Source organism: Leucoraja erinacea, chromosome 3 (genome assembly GCF_028641065.1).
Source record: "Leucoraja erinacea ecotype New England chromosome 3, Leri_hhj_1, whole genome shotgun sequence".
Classification (NCBI taxonomy): Eukaryota; Metazoa; Chordata; class Chondrichthyes; order Rajiformes; family Rajidae; genus Leucoraja; species Leucoraja erinaceus.
The window spans coordinates 54,200,396-54,216,747 of NC_073379.1; the positions used below are offsets into that span (position 1 = coordinate 54,200,396).

A 16,352-nucleotide genomic window follows, 5' to 3' on the forward strand; every position below is an offset into this window, starting at 1 on the left:
TTGCATACGTAATTCACGCAACCTGAACCAGAGTCCTAAATAAATATAAAATGTTTTGCTAAGGCCAATACTTCAATACACTTGAGCTTTCAGGTGTTCAAATATTGCAAAATTTAATATTTAGTGTTTGTCTCACATAAAAATCAAAGTGTACTGAAAGGCAGAATAAAATGTTTCCCTCCTCTGGAGAGATACACGTTGACGTAGACACTGTTGACATGTAACTACACGTAGTTGACTGTAAACACCTTTACTTTAGATAAAAATGAACCATTTTAGGAAACAGTCAATATTTTTGTGAAGAAACAGCAAACTTACTTTTTGGCTTCAGCAACAGCTTCCATCAATCGCCGAGATGTAGCCAAGAGCAAAGCCACAGTGAGCTCGGCTGTGGCATCGGTCAGGACATCAGGGGTGTAGCCCACGCGAATTCCCCTAAAACATAAAGCAAGTATGAAATTAGTATTCTACCCTACAACAATGACAGCTGTCAAAATTAAAACATGTATGTTTTAAAAGTAAAGGAAGGGATTGGCTTCATTCCTGTAAAGTCAAGAAAGCTATCAGGCACCAGCAATCAGCACTGTAGTGCATCCTTCACTTTTTACCCTCAGTCAGTTTCGGTATCCGTTCTGCAATACATCTCTGACTGGATTTTACCCATAAGCTGAGTCAATAAGAGACAAACAGAATAACTCCGATTTTCACCCACATTGAAACTGTAATGATAGCTGGACTAGTGTTGAAGAAAAAAGTACAAACAGGGATGATTTTGTGTGGTGTGCAGACGGAGTGCTGCGTGAATGAACAAGGGAAAAAAGAGACCAGGTGAAGAGTTTCCAGGTTTATTTATAAATGAAAAACCAATTTATGGAAATAAAGGCAGCGTTCTGTTGAAGGTACAGTGAATCATTTAAAAAAATTGTGCTTTATGCATGTTTAAGAAGGAACTGCAGATGCTGGAAAATCGAAGGTACACAAAAATGCTGGAGAAACTCAGCGGGTGCAGCAGCATCTATGGAGCAAAGGAAATAGGCAACGTTTCGGGCCGAAACCCTTCCTCAGACTGAGGATCAATCTGTGTGTGCTTTATGTATGCTTCAGCTTGACTTGAATGAGTGGTATTAGGATTACTGTCATCTGGGACAATTTGGAATTAAACTTGCAATTTGGTTTGGGAAACAACAATCAGGGGAATCCAGTTTTTTGGAGAAATCTGATAAGATGCATCTTCAAAGTTGAAGGGGTCGCAAGGCTGACAGTGACAATATAAAACAATTAAAAGTACAACCAAAAGAAATAGTAAAAAATCTTGTATTTTATATTGCCACCAAAAAAAACCAAAACTATCTAGGTGCACTTAAACATTTCAAAAATGAAAGTTGTACAGGGAGTATCAATTACTTTTCCATTTAATAATTATCACATTTTCTTCGTTATATTTGAGCACTGAAAACGAACTGATCCTGACAGCTAAAAATGAATACATTTATTATAACAATGAGCTGGCTGTGTGCTGGTCAGCTTGTTCTTGACTACCTGAATTATGTCAGGAAATGAGAAACACATCTGACCTAATAGTCTGCTGTGGACAGAGCACAAATCTATTTAGCTGAAGTAATGGATGAAGTTGCAGATATTTGATTCTTTCATTTACATAATATTCTCAATTAATTTCTAGCTGTCAATGGCTATTGGTGCAGTTTTAGGGCAGTTACAAGATCCACCTCCCAAGGAGTATGGGCCTGTCCCACTTAGGCGATTTTTTGGGTGACATGTTCACAAACATGTTGAAAATTATTCGGCGACAGTGACGACAATTTTTGCTGTCGTAGGTGCTGTCGTAGGTTGTCGCCAGGTGTCGTAGGTGAATTCTATTAAAACTACAGATGCTGGTTTACACTTAAGTCAGATAACCTGTTCTCCGACCAGTCTGCCTGTCCTCCGGATTAAATTACATCTTTCTATGCTTCATTGTCACCTTCTCCTTAACAATGTTAACAATGATCTATTCTACATTTTCCCTGAGCTTTGTCCCCTTTGTTCCGTCGCTTTCACACCTTACCCTTCCATATCTCTGTGTCTCCCTCTCCCCTGACTGTCAGTCTGAAGAAGGGTCTTGACCCGAAATGTCGCCCAATCCTTCTGCTGCCTGTCCCGCTGAGTTGTCCAGCATTTAGTGTCTAGCTCAGAGATCTACTGAGAGATCCCTTCACTCAGGATGGCCACAGTAGCAATGCTACACTCACGTGGACCTGGGGAACTGTAGAAAATGCAGCTATAGGGAAAGCACGGGGATGATTCATTATGATCACTATTTATCATATCTATTTTATTATGAGTTAATTCCTTAAGAGGAAGGATGTAGATTAACCATATGTCTGCCTTTATTATATCTATCACCACACATATTATACATGCTGCACATTCCATTTGGAGTCCAGTCCTGATCATTTACAGGCATTTACCTGGGCTGGAGCGTAGTGGAATCAACGTGCGCGTCGAATGGCTTCTGTACCAGCCAAATTGAGGAGGATAGAGGCACGAATGTCTGGTGCCGCAGCATGATGTGTTGCACAAATATATAGGGTGGTCCTCTCTGACTGGAGGCGTGGGTTCGGATCCCACTTCTGACACCATGTTGTGTAATGAGACCCATACACAGGAGTAATAACTCATAGACTTTATTGTAACACAAGCGGGGGGAAAATTACATGCTATCGTCTCCGTGGTCAGCATCTAGTCTGACAGTGAGACAGTGACGTGCTGTATTAATAGTCCAGGGTAGGGATGAAGATCTGGACTGGACTACATATGGAATGTGCAGCATGCACAATATGTGTGGTGATAGATATAGTAAAGGCAGACTAATATGGTTAATCTACAATCACTAAACAATCCGTGGTGATAATTGGTGAATGACCCATGTTTGCTGGTGTTCTTAATAACACACATGTGCTCATTTCTGTCTCCTAGATGCTGGGTCCCTTCATTCCTCAGATGCAAACATCTGAGCCTCCCACCAAAGCAAGAATATTCAGTAATGAGAAAAATGCAGATGGGGGAAAACATGGTTTGTAATTAATAATTACTAGTTTATAACAAAGCTTATGATGCAGGAAATCATTTTAAAAGTTATTTGTAACAACTACATGAAATTGGGGATGTACCAACTGGATAACTTATTGAAATTAATATTTTACATTGATTGCATCAGACCCAGTGGTCAGGTTTCAAGATGATCACCAATTGGTTACCTTATTATTTGCTTTATCATTAAAGAAGCAAATATCTCTTGTGTATCTCTTCCAATTCCAAGCAACCAATATGAGCATGAACACCTCCAAGTACATCACATGTTCGATACACAGTAACGACCATGCTACATTGTCCCAGCAATTGCTCTCAGGACACGTGCAGCACAAATTTGATATGAGCAAAGCTTCTTCTAAACTGTATCAAAACTTCCGACTGCAGTATAGTTAGATGCAGAGAAAATCTTCTTCTACGCCATCCTAACATCATACTTGGATCTGAAGAATATCACATGCTGTCAAATCAAAAAAAAAATTTGTTTCCCTTACCACCCATTTTGAACCCATGTTTGTGCCCATGCTCTCCAGAAGCTCAATTCACAGAAGATTCCGACAGGGGAGAGCTAGGAAGTTCTTGTTCTCATTGGTTGTGGTGAATTTGAACCATGGTTCCCGAGTTGAAAATCTGGGATCTAATCCAAAGTGTCACCTGATTTAAGATTACAATACCATGCTTACACATAAACAATGTTCAGGCAATAAACGTTGCAAACTACAACTTTCACCTCTTAAACAATGCAACATTTAGCCTATCACTAATGTATTTATAAAAAAGACATAAAGTGCTGGAATACTCAGCAGGTCAGGCAGCAATTCTGGAGAACATGGATAGGTGACATTTTAGAACCCTTCTTTAAACAGTCTGAAGAGGTTCTGACCCCGAAATGTCACTTATCAGAGTCTGAAGAAGGGTCCCAATAAGAAACGTCACATATCCATGTGCTCCAGGCATGTTGCCTGACCCATTGAGTTCCTCTAGAACTTTGTTTTTTTTTCTATAAAGCAGCACCTGCAGTTTCTTGTGTCTCCACATATTTAAATAACATTGTTCCATGGAGACTCTCGTGCAGAATCAATAATAATTATAATAAAATGCTTTACCTTTTTTTTAATTTCTTCTAGAACGAGATGATCAAACCCCACTGACATGGTGCTGATAACTTTCAGGTTAGGTCCTTTATTGGGAACAATGTTAAAATATAAGCATTAACAATGTTTATATATAACTAGACTAAGTGGGACCCATTGGGTCCCTTGTTCACACGGGAGGGCTGGTCCCCCAACGCAATATTCCACCTCTCCACCAATTACAAGATTCTTGAGGCGGCAGCTCAGTCACTCAAGCCTGATGTGCTGGCAGCTCACTCACGGCTGGTGGGCTGGCAGTTGACTCACGGCTATTCCTTGAAATTCCATATCAAGCTGGGTGCAAGGCCACCAAATGCAAATGCAGTTTCCTACCATTTCAAGCAGGGTGCAAGGCCACCAAATTCAAGTGCAGTTTCTTACCACTTCAAGCAGGGTGCAAGGCCACCGAATTCAAGTGCAGTTTTCGACCAATTTAAGCAGGGTGCAAGGCCAGCAAATTCAAGTGCAGTTTCATACCACTTCAAGCAGGGTGCAAGCCAACCAAACTCAAGTGCAGTTTCATACCATTTCAAGCAAGGTGAAACCACCATAAAACCACACAAAACCACATAAACACCACACTCACAGTTCAGTAGACATTCAGTGTGTTCAGTTGATTCGCAGCTCAGACAGATTCGTAGCCTCTCCCTCCCCCATCTTGCAGAGATTCAGCCAAACCCCGCACTTCCAGGTTTTATAATCCCTCCCCCTCCCACCGGAAGGGACATGGCCTTCATGGCGTGATTGACAGGAGAGAGATTCTCAACATTTTTTAAACACTTTTATTTTTATTGATGAGCAGAGGGGGACTGAGTAAGATGGCCAAAAATCACAGCCGTAATTGGCAGCGTTTTTTTTAAATCAATATACAGTGCAAACAGGAAGTTGTCAAGTTTAGACTTTTAATCATTTGCCATTTCAAAGCAACCACCACCAACAACCATTTGCAGTGCAGTATTTCAAAGCCATTACCACCACCAATAACCACTTGCAGTGCAGTATTTCAAAGCAACCACCACCAACAACCATTTGCAGTGCAGTATTTCAAAGCAAACACCAGCAACAACCATTTGTAGTGCAGTATTTCAAACCAACCACATTTTCATTTTCAAACCACATTAAGTGCACTCAAGGTCAGTTAAACCACACTCACAGTTTAGCAGACATGTGTTCAATGTTATTCACAGCTCAGACTGAGAGACGTGACCCTCTCTCTCCCCCATCTTGCAGAGCCTGACTGAGGCACTCAACACTTCCGGATTTTATAGTCTCTCCGGAAGGGGCGTAGCCTTCAGGAGAGAGAATCTCAACATTTTTTAAACATTAATAACTCTTTTATTTTTCATCTATGGGAAAAATCCTCTTGTCCTGCACAGCGGAGGGGGACTGAATAAGATGGCCAAAAATCACAGCGTAAGTGGCAGCGTTTTTTCCAAAATCAATATACAGAACACCAGGAAGTGGTCAAGATCAGACTTTTAGTAATATAGATGTCAACTTTAACTTCATATAAAAAGTTTTCATCTTCTATAAGACAGAACTTTACAAAAAGCAATGGGAATTGTCATTAAGTCATAGAACTCTACGTTTTACTGAAACAGGCCCTTCAGCCCAGTTTGTTGACCAAGTTGGCTTGCTAGTCTGGTGTTAATTGCCTGCATTTGGTCTACCACCTTCTAAACCTTTCCCATCCATATATATGTCCAAATGCCTTTTAAAAGTCAGAATTGTATCTGTTTCTACAGCTTCCTCTGGCAGCTTATTCCAGATATGACAACCTAAGAGAAAGACCTCCGAGGTCCTTCTTAAATATCTCCCCTCTACCTTAAGCCTGTGTGCCATGTAGTTTTAGAATCCTCCATCCTGGGAAAAAGACTGGGAGCGTTCACTTTATCCATGCTCATCATGTACTTGTACTTCTCAAAAAATGTCAGTTTTCTGCTTCCGATGCTCTGGAGAAAAAATCCTACCTATCCAACCACTCCCGATAATTCAAACCCCCTAGGCCAGATAATATCTCAATGCATTTCTCTTGCACCCTTTCCAATGTAATAACATTCTTCCTGCAGCTGGGTGACTAGAGTGCACACAGTACTCCAAGCGTGGTCTCACCAATTACTTGTATTGATGTATCATGATATCCCAACCTTTGTACTCAAAATATGTTGAGTATAGTAATAAAAAGATAGCTCAAGGCAGCTCAAGTTTTCAAATTTTAAACAAGCATGAAGCATCTTATTCATACCTGCAACATCTAAAAGTTCCTTGTCTATTTTCTCAGTCAATAAACAATACAGTCCGTGTGCTCCAGTAACTCCTTTGAGCAATTCTGAACGAGGAACAGGGTCATCAGAATCCCACTGCTTAATGTCACATCTGAGACAAAAGATAAAGAAGGATTTAGACCAATTAGCTATGTCAATTTTGCTTGGGTGTCAGAAGTTCATGGTTCAAACTTATCAACTCTATCAATTGTTCTTAACATTCTCTCCTCAAGGAAGGTTCCCTCAATAAACAACCAAACTCCTCCCCCTTCTGTCGTAGGGTAGACTGACTCTATCCCCCCACCACCCCCCCCCCCCTCACCCCCCCCCCCTCACTCACCCCCCCCCCCCCCCCCCTCCCCCCCCCCCCCCCCCCCCACCCCCCCCCCCCTCCCCCCCCCCCTCCCCCCCCCTCACCCCCCCCCCCACCCCAATCTTTGCACAAATCCTTTCCAATCGTCACTGTAATTTCATGTTTCATGTAATTTCGTGTTTAATGATTATTGGATTTAATGGAATAAATAAAGTTCTATTGTATCGTATTGTATCATATTGTACCGTATCGTAGATCCTCCACGATTTCTACATTACTCAAACATTTCATCCCTGGTACTGGTAAATCCTTTCTGCACATTCACCAGGGTCTTGAGATATTCCCTAAAGGATCATACCCAGAATTGGGAACATTACTCCTAGCAAGACCTAGATTTAGCATTAACTTCCTTACCTTTGTGTATTATACAATTGTTTATAAAGTGAGGAGCCAATGATTTTTTTAAACAGTTTTCTTGACTTACCTTGCCACATAAAAAAAATGTATTTATCTGCATCCTTGTGAATTTGTACTTGGACCCATCTTAAAATTGAGCCATTTAGTTTATGTTGCCCCTCCAATGAAAATTCATCTCTTCACACATTTAATATCATGTACCATAAGTCTGCAAATTTTAATCCATCCAGGTTTTTCTGCTCCACTCATTTATCCCTGTTCGTTAATTCTGACCAAAGATATCTGACCTGGAATGTTGGCTGTTTCACATTCCATAAATCCAGCATAACCTACTGAGTGTTCGTAGCATTTTCTGCTTTTATTTCAGCTTCCCAACATGTACTTAATTTTCTTTATCTGCCATGTTATTATCCTTATTCTGAGTTCTGTATCATCTGAAAATTTTGAAATTATGTCCAGTAAATCCAAATGCAAGTTGTTAATATTTAGCAGAAGAGCAATGATGATAATACTGATCCCTATGAGACATAACATTTTTATCCAAGCACTCATCATTGCTTTCAACTCAATGAAGTTTATCAATCCTAACAAATTTATTTTGGGGTATTTTATCAAAATCATTTTTAACTCAACAGATTCCACATAAATAGTTTTACTCTGATATAACACCGTTAAATGTGTCCAATAAATCTACGCTGATTTTTGCTAGTCCATGCTTTAATATTTCAGCCATTACTTTTCCCACCAAAACATTCATTGTAATATTTGACAAGAACCACCTAACTTTGTCAATCCTTTTTGAAAAGACATAAGAAATCGAGGTCGTAAAGCCTTCTCTACCCAGGACTGATATTTGAACATTTGCTGCCATTTGATTTCTTTTTGCCTAACAATGTCTGGAATAACTAAATCTCGAAATCCTTCCCAGGTGGATATTTGAACATCGACTTCTGTTTTTCCTACCGATGTGGATAACTTCAGAATTTATTTACATGGTGCTCCATCAATAATGTTGTTGCCCACTCACTTACCTCGTCTACATCCTTTGAAACCTCTTTGCATCTTCATCACAATTCCCATTCTCATTTTGTTTTTGTGTTTGAGTTCAGATTCACATTAGTTTACTGCCATTTACACAAGGTTGCAATGAAACTCTCTGCGCATGAAGCTCATCGAGTACACGATACATAATAATAGACAAAACAATAAATATAGCAACAATGCAAACAACAGAATGGTGCAAATGTTGTAGTGCAATATTAAATAGTGTAAAAAACATTAAAGTGTAATAACACGATAACTGAATGATGTAGAGTTAGTAAGAGAGTGTGGCAGAACCATAGGGAAGGGGATGTGAAAGAAGTGATTGGTTCAGGAATAGAGACATTGTTCTTGTCAAGATATCCCGCTTTCAAGATTCTGTATCCTCTCCCAGAAGGTCTTCTTCTTCTTGCGTATGGTGTGCACAGCCTAAAGTTGTAGGACAACGTGTTCTATTTGATCTTATTTGATTTTGCACGACAGGTTGATTGCATTTGTCGAAACAGGGCGGACCACGTGAAGGTTGCAATCTCCCACCCCTCCCAGAAGGTAAAAGAGAGAAAAGGGAATGGCCAGGATGCCAGGCATCCTTGACAATACTTCGCCATCTCGAAGTAGCATACCATGACGATGGACTGGATTGAAGGAAATGACAAAGATTGTGTTCACCACTCACTGCAGGTGCAGGCAGTCAAGATCAGAGCAGCTGTCATACCAGGCCAGATGTATCCCATCTAAATACTTTCGATAGGGCATCGATAGAAGTTCATGAGAATCCTTGTGGACATGCTGCATCTTCTCTGGCGCCCAAGAAGGTAATTACTCTGCTGTGGTTTTTGATCATCACTGTGGACTGTGTTAGGTTGCTGGCAGTGGCGGACTGGGTCTAAAAATATTGGCTGCCAGGAGACAAAGGGGCCCACTTCATCAGGGGCCCACTTGATATAGGGGGCCCACTTGATCAGGGGCCCACTTGCCATTGGGCAAGCTGACACCCTGGCCAGTCCGCCACTGGTTGCTGGTAATATGGATGCTAAGGAACTTGAAGCTGCCAACCATCTCTAAAGCAGCTCTGTTACTTAAGGCAGGGTTGTGTTCTCCTCACTCCTTCTATTCATCATCTTGTTGATGTTACAGGCTAGGAATGGCAAGGGGGATGATGATGTCAAACATAAAATACTGCATTTGGTCCCATTAGAGTTTTTAAAAGTCTACAAGAAGTAGTAGACCAGCATAGACAATCTGGGTCCTTACACACGTATTTATATCCTCCTCATTATTCACAAAATATTATGTTTCAAGATGTTCTGCTATTACATGTTATCCCATATTACTACATATTCTGTTATTACACGTTGTAGATTCTAGCCTCGGGCAGCTGCGGTTCCCCTTTTTTCTCTTCCTTCTATTAGTCACATTAGTTACTCTCCAATCCAAAGGATGAATTCCAGAATCAAATAAAAATTTGAAAGCTGATAACTAGAGCATACAATATTTCTATAACCACCTGCTATCTATTAGAAATAGTTGATACGCAGTTGGTCTAGCTATGTGGTGCTTCCATGGTCACTGCATGGTTTTAGTAAAATAAACTATAGTTACAGAATTACTTATTTATTTTTATGGTTAAAGTTCAGATGCTAGAACTAAATGAAATCAAGCATTGATTTTGTACGTTCATGAACAAAATTAACCCTTTGGATGATGATTGATGAATGGAATGGTTTATGTCTATCGAGGTTTAATATCTCTTCCAAATGATGGAATGATTTACAGCAGCAAAGTCCACTTTGAGAGAAGGATCAAAGTTCACTCAAATAAAATAATTGTATAAACCTGTCAAACAAATTGTATCATTGATAAACAATGATAATGGGAGTGGGAAATTGCTTATGAAAACTAGTAGCACTGCTTGAAGGTGGCACCAGCACTCTAATAAAATTGCAAGGTTTAATGCGAAATTTTATAGCTTTTTTGGGAAATGTTATTTTTATTTTTTCCCTTAAAAGAATGCAAGAAAAAATGTCACCTCTGTCAGTCTGTCCACGTTACTCATGTAAGAGGGGTGACATAGTCACTACTGTTTGTGATATAGGCTATGTGCAAAATGGCTGCTGCATTTGCCCACACACCGAGTATGTGGATAATTCATTACATTTGAACTAAGTGGAGATAGCTGAGATCTGATATGGCTCTGTAGGAATATGCAATTTTGTAAAGAAATTGTCAAATGTAATACTGTTTTGTGGAAATTCAGCTTTCCATGAAGTAAGAATTCAGGTGAGGACATACCAAAGATCCGTACAAATGATAAACTATGCACATTCCCTCATCTAAAGAAGAGTCTCGACCCGAAACATCACCCATTCCTTCTCTCCAGCTGCCTGTCCCGCTCCTGCATTTTGTGTCTAAACTTTGGTGTAATCCAACATCTGCAGTTCCTTCCTCCTATAGTATACCTTGACTATACTAATGCATCATGGCAACAGTATGTACAGTCTCTGAGATGTAGTGACTCACCATCTGCTTCTTAGGCACTCATTCAGGATTTAGGATGACTTACTTCCACTCTGGTTTTGTGAGTTCTTAAGTGGCTAATGAGGTGAAGATGGGAACTGCAGACTCGTCCACAGATGGGGCAGATGGTGACCATGAACATGGTGTGTGAATAATTTGTGAGGTCGTCCACTCCTTCTGCCACTTTTTCTGGGCCTCTGTGTGGCGGAAGAAGTGGACGACTTCTCAAACTATTCACTCGTCCACATTTTCAGTCCCATTAGCCCCATCTGCGGAAGAGTTTGTAGCTCCCATCTTCACGTATTGTGTAATGCTATTTACTAAATTCCACATCAGTGCTGCTTTGGCTCATAACTCATAGAGTCCACCAGTTATTTTTCAATAACGACACAGAGAATGGGTTGTGAGTGAATTGGTAATTAAGTTTACCTTTATCTCTTATGGCAAATGATCAAAGTGTGACAGCCATAAGATGGACAAGACTGATTTAAATAGCCCGCACAAGTATGTAAAAACGTATAATGGTATATGGGGAATGAAAGATCTTTTCAAAGGGACTATCTGACACTGTATCAAATTTTGGAACAGATCCACTGAGATTTTGAATAGTGAAGGCTATGCAATTGTTTCCCATAACTTTCTGCAGTGGTACTATTTAAACTGACGAGAGACTAAGATTTGTGATTACATTGTCAGCTTATATCGTGGTGGGGGATTCAAAATCTGTACACAGCTGCTCTTCAAAGGCAGGATAAGAGTTCAGAGATAACAAAAAGGGAATGGTTTGCATTAAAATTCATTTGCACAGTATGAAGGATTTTGTGAAGACCTTCAGCTAAATTATTTCGGGATCTTGCCTCTCTTATCGTGGACAGATTTTTAATCTGTTGTGGGTGACTGTTTTGTGGGAATTATTTACTAAAGTGAACAAAGTCTGAATACATCTCCAAACATACCTGATCACATGCTCTCTCAGCTGTGTTCAAAATCACACATATTGTTTTCTATCTAATCCACTAAGAACAAGCTACTCACCCCACTCTTTTTCTTCTTCAATCTATCGCTCTTCATACAATAAGGAGACTTTTGAAAGTAACCACTAACTTACTTGGATGCATGAGAACTGCAGACGCTGGGACGTGGTGCAGAAGTATAGGCTTCCTCCACAACTTCTTCTTTCACACATAACTTCCCACCCAAATCACCCCCTCCCTGGATACTTTCCCCTTGCAACCACTGGAGATGTAATACCTGTCCCTCTACTTCCTCCCTTATATCTATTTATTTACACTAACCGTTTAGAGATACAGTGTGGAAACGGGTCCACCGTATCCACGTTACCTGTGATCACCCATAGACTAGTTTTATCCGACACACTAGGGACAATTTACAGATGCCAATTAACCTACAAACCAGCACATCTTTGGAACGTGGGGGGAAAAAGCAGAGCACCTGGAGAAAACCCACGAGGTCACAGGGAGAATGTAGAAACCCTGTTCAGACAGCACCCATAGTCAAGATTGAACCCTGTCTCTGGCGCTGTAAGGCAGCAACACCGTGCCGCTCTCCAGGAACCCCAGCAGTCCTCCCACGTGAGACAGAGGTTCACATGAACTTCCTCTAACCTCATCTACTGCATTCGGTGCTCCCGATACGGCTTCCTTTACATTGGCGAGTCCAATGATAGAGTAGACATTGTTTTGCCAAACACTTGCGCTCAGTCCGCCAAGGCCAGCTGGATATCCTGTTTGCTAACCATTTTAACTCCCCTTCCTATTCCCATAGACCTTTCTGGCTTGGGCCTCCTCCATTGCTAGATTGAGACCATACGCAAACCAGAGGAATAGCACCACTTGGGTAGCTGAAAACCCAACAGTGAGGGGGGATCTTATAGAAACTTACAAAATTCTTAAGGGGTTTGACAGGCTAGATGCAGGAAGATTGTTCCCGATGTTGAGGAAGTCCAGAACAAGGGGTCACAGTTTAAAGATAAGGGGGAAATATTTTAGGACCAAGATGAGGAAAACATTTTTCACAGAGAGTGGTGAATCTCTGGAATTCTCTGCCACAGAAAGTAGTTGGGCCTTGTGGCTAAAGGGATCAGGGGGTATGGAGAGAAGGCAGGTACAGGATACTGAGTTGGATGATCAGCCATGATCATATTGCATGGCGGTGCAGGCTCGAAGGGCCGATTGGCCTACTCCTGCACCTATTTTCTATATTTCTATGTTAGTATGAATATCGAATTGTCCAATTTAAGTTAAACAAAGCCCTCCAATTCTCACCCTTTTCCCTCCTCTTTTCCCTGTGCCCCACCTGGATGTGCACCTGTTTCTCCTTTACCCCTAATCCTATCTCCTTCCTCATATATTGGTTCCTCTGGCTTCACATCTCATGCCTTTTTTTTAAATCCTTATCTCATTTTTTTTGTCTTTTCATCTCCAGCCTTTTGTCCAATCATCTGCCAATCCAAACGCCCACTCTAGGGGCTGTCCCACTGCGGCGACCTAATTGGCTAGTTTAGACGAGTTTAGGAGAGTTTGAAAAAATGTCATGTTGAAGACCTCCTTCGACCTCCTTCGACTATGTTGATGACTAGCTTCAACTAGCTTTCGTTAGCTTCGGGAAAATTGGACACCGAATAGTGGAGAGTGAAGACGACCTCCTTCGATCCCCTTCGACCTCCCTTCGACCTCAATAGTCAATCAATAGTCAATAGTCAATTTAATTGTCATTTGGACCCCTAGAGGTCCAAACGAAATGCCGTTTCTGCAGCCATACATTACAGACAAATAGTCCCCAGACACAACATAATTTACATTTAACATAAACATCCATCACATAGCTGTGAGTGGAGGCCCAAAAAAACTTATCTTTCCACTGCACTCCCCCCCCCCCCCCCCCGATGTCAGAGTCAAAGTCATAGCCCCCGGCTGGCGATGGCGATTGTCCCGCGGCCATTAAAGCCACGCCGGGTGGTGCAAGATCGCACACCGGGTCTTGGTGTTAGAGCCCCCGGCGTGCGCTCGCAAAGTCCCGCGGCCATTCCAAGCCGCGCGGGGCAGTGCTGTTAGGCCCCGCTCCAGGAGCTCTTCGACCCCGCAACTCGGGCGGGAGAAGTCGCCATTGCAGGAGCCCAGAAAGGCGGTCTCCCTCCAGGGATCCGCGGGCTCCCGGTGCCGACGTCCGCAGACCCGCAGTAGCAGCCTCCTAATCTCCGGAGGTCGGGCCGCAGCAGCAGCAGCAGCAGCGCTCCACCACCGCTCCACCCGCTCCGGACTCGGCCAGCCCCGCGACGGTGGCGGTGAGTCGTCGGCACCAGAGTCCCCGGCTTCTTCTGTTGGAGGCCGCACCTCATTGCAGCCCCAACGATAACGGAGACCCGGCAAGAAAAGGTCGGGTCTCCCGTGCAGGGAGAGATTTAAAAGTTTCCCCCTCCCTCCCACCCCACCCCCACACACACACCGCAACATAAAATAAGAAAAACTCCATAGAAACATAGACAGAAAATAATAAAAACGCGGACGGGCTGCAGAGGCCGCTGCTGACCAGAGTCGCGCCGCCTACCAGATACAAGACCTCCCTTCGACTATCATGAAGACTATCTACGACTACCTTCAACTACCCTCGATTACCTACGAATAACATGCCAACCTTCTACGCCCTACTTTGACTAAACCTAGGAGTAAAAAAAGTATAGGATTTTTCCATGGTGACCTTTTTTTACTCGCGGGCATTTTCCAACTTATTGAAAAATATGCCGTGACCTAGCTGAGGCATTGAGTACGCGGGGACTACTCTCGAGCATCGAGAGTTACAAAGACCTCCTAGGACCTCATGTCAACCATGCTGCGAGTATGAGCCGAGGGCAAACTCGTCTGAACTCGCGGATTAGGTCGCCGCAGTGGGACAGCCCCTTTATTTGTCTCCACTTATCACTCGCCAGGCTCTGTCCCGCCCTCACCTCTCCTCCAGTTTTCTCCGCTACTTCAAACAGTCTGAGGAAGGGTCCCGTCCCAAAATGTAACCTATCCACATCTTTCAGAGAACCTCTTGACTCCCTGAGTTACACCAACACTTTTGTTTCATTTTTGCTCCACATAGTACCTTTGCATATCAATCGGAATTCTGGACAGCATTCAATAGTTGGTATTGAACATTTTGGAACACGGATTGATTCTCCATTATATTATTTTTAAATTACAATTCAAATAAATAATTACAGGTTCGTTGTATAGTTCAATATTACTCTACGTTTCCCTTGAACATCTTCACAAAGCAATTGTGATGAAAATCGAAAATTACTTGATCAGACACATGATATAAATACACATTGAAGGAGATATTTTGCCCGATCATCTTTGCGAAATAGTGAATGCTAAACCAATTGGGCAGAATGATTCAAAAGAGGGCCGACAAAGTAACTAAAAACTCTTTCCTCATTCCCAAAACCATCTACAGGTAGAATAAGATCATCGCTGGAAATCGGCTTGCACTATATATACAGTCTCGAAAAGATTTATGATTTTCTCTCACTGCTGAATGTATTGATTTTTCTCACAGAAGGGGGGACTAAATAATTTAACGAAAACAAAAGTACAGAAAACGAACGGATTTTCTGCAATGGGTTGAAATACAGAACATCGTTCAAATGTGAAGAGTTTAACAACGAGATATGCTTCTCTTCTTATTTTCGCCCAATTTGTTTAGCTGATCGCCATGCATTATCCGACTGATCAAATACTTCCAATGCAAAGTATATTTTGAACTACAAGTCCCATATTCACGGTCTCTGGACGATTACAGGAGGCAGAATAATTATTTCGACAAATGAAATTTACAAAATTGTGGTTTTGCTCCTCTTATTCTGTCGTGATTCAGCGCGATTGCAGCTGGAATATAGACACATTGCACCGTCAGCTGTCTCTTAGTCCACGTTTTGCCACTTACATGCCCGAGTCTCGGAGCACCTGTAGCCCCTTCTGTGGGACCCGGCGTGTCACATAGACCCGGCGCGGCTGCTGCTTGCTCTGCATGTCACTGCTCACAGCCCGGCTCAGCTCCGGCACCCAACAGCACCCAATGCCCCTCGCACTGTTCCTCAACCACATCCCGCCAACTTGCATCACCTATGCAAACACGGACGTTTGATAGTTGCTCTTCTGCCCAAAGATCACAGAGCTGCCCTCCTGCCCTCCCAGGGGATTTCTGAGTTCATTCCAACAAGGGGAGTCGCGCAAAGTGACCAATATTTGACGGAGCCGGCGCCGTCACGGGACACGGGCTAACTTTGTAATCGATTTGGAAAGGACTCTGGTCAAACAGAAGCATTTGGCCATTCCTCTCTTCCCGATTCGCCCAAGATAACACCCGCCTTTCGGCGTTAACTGTGTAGAGAGCGAAAAATAAATCCCGTACTAAAAGCTTATAAAATTTGAGGGGGAAACATTTCTGCAATGAAACTGGCCTTTTGCTGTAACAGTCATCCCTTATATGTCACCTTTACAGGAACAAAAATGGTCATGGCTGGCAGGCCTCTCAACTTCAACTGTATCTTTTCCCCACAAACCTACTCTC

At 42.2% G+C, this 16,352-nt stretch overlaps 1 protein-coding gene across 1 annotated transcript in view; it reads right to left on the reverse strand.

Moving 5' to 3' along the window:
• LOC129695610 (glyoxylate reductase/hydroxypyruvate reductase-like) overlaps positions 1-15,978 on the reverse strand; it is a 29,600-nt gene extending 13,622 nt beyond the window's left edge. The window contains exons 1-4 of the mRNA XM_055632715.1: positions 15,726-15,978; positions 6,469-6,599; positions 4,199-4,270; positions 319-436 (exon numbers count right to left, since the gene is read on the reverse strand). Of these exons, the coding sequence (XP_055488690.1) occupies positions 319-436; positions 4,199-4,270; positions 6,469-6,599; positions 15,726-15,901 (497 nt within the window). The 5' untranslated portion in view covers positions 15,902-15,978. The remainder of the gene's footprint in view (positions 1-318; positions 437-4,198; positions 4,271-6,468; positions 6,600-15,725) is intronic.
• Between the last annotated feature and the right edge of the window lie 374 nt (positions 15,979-16,352).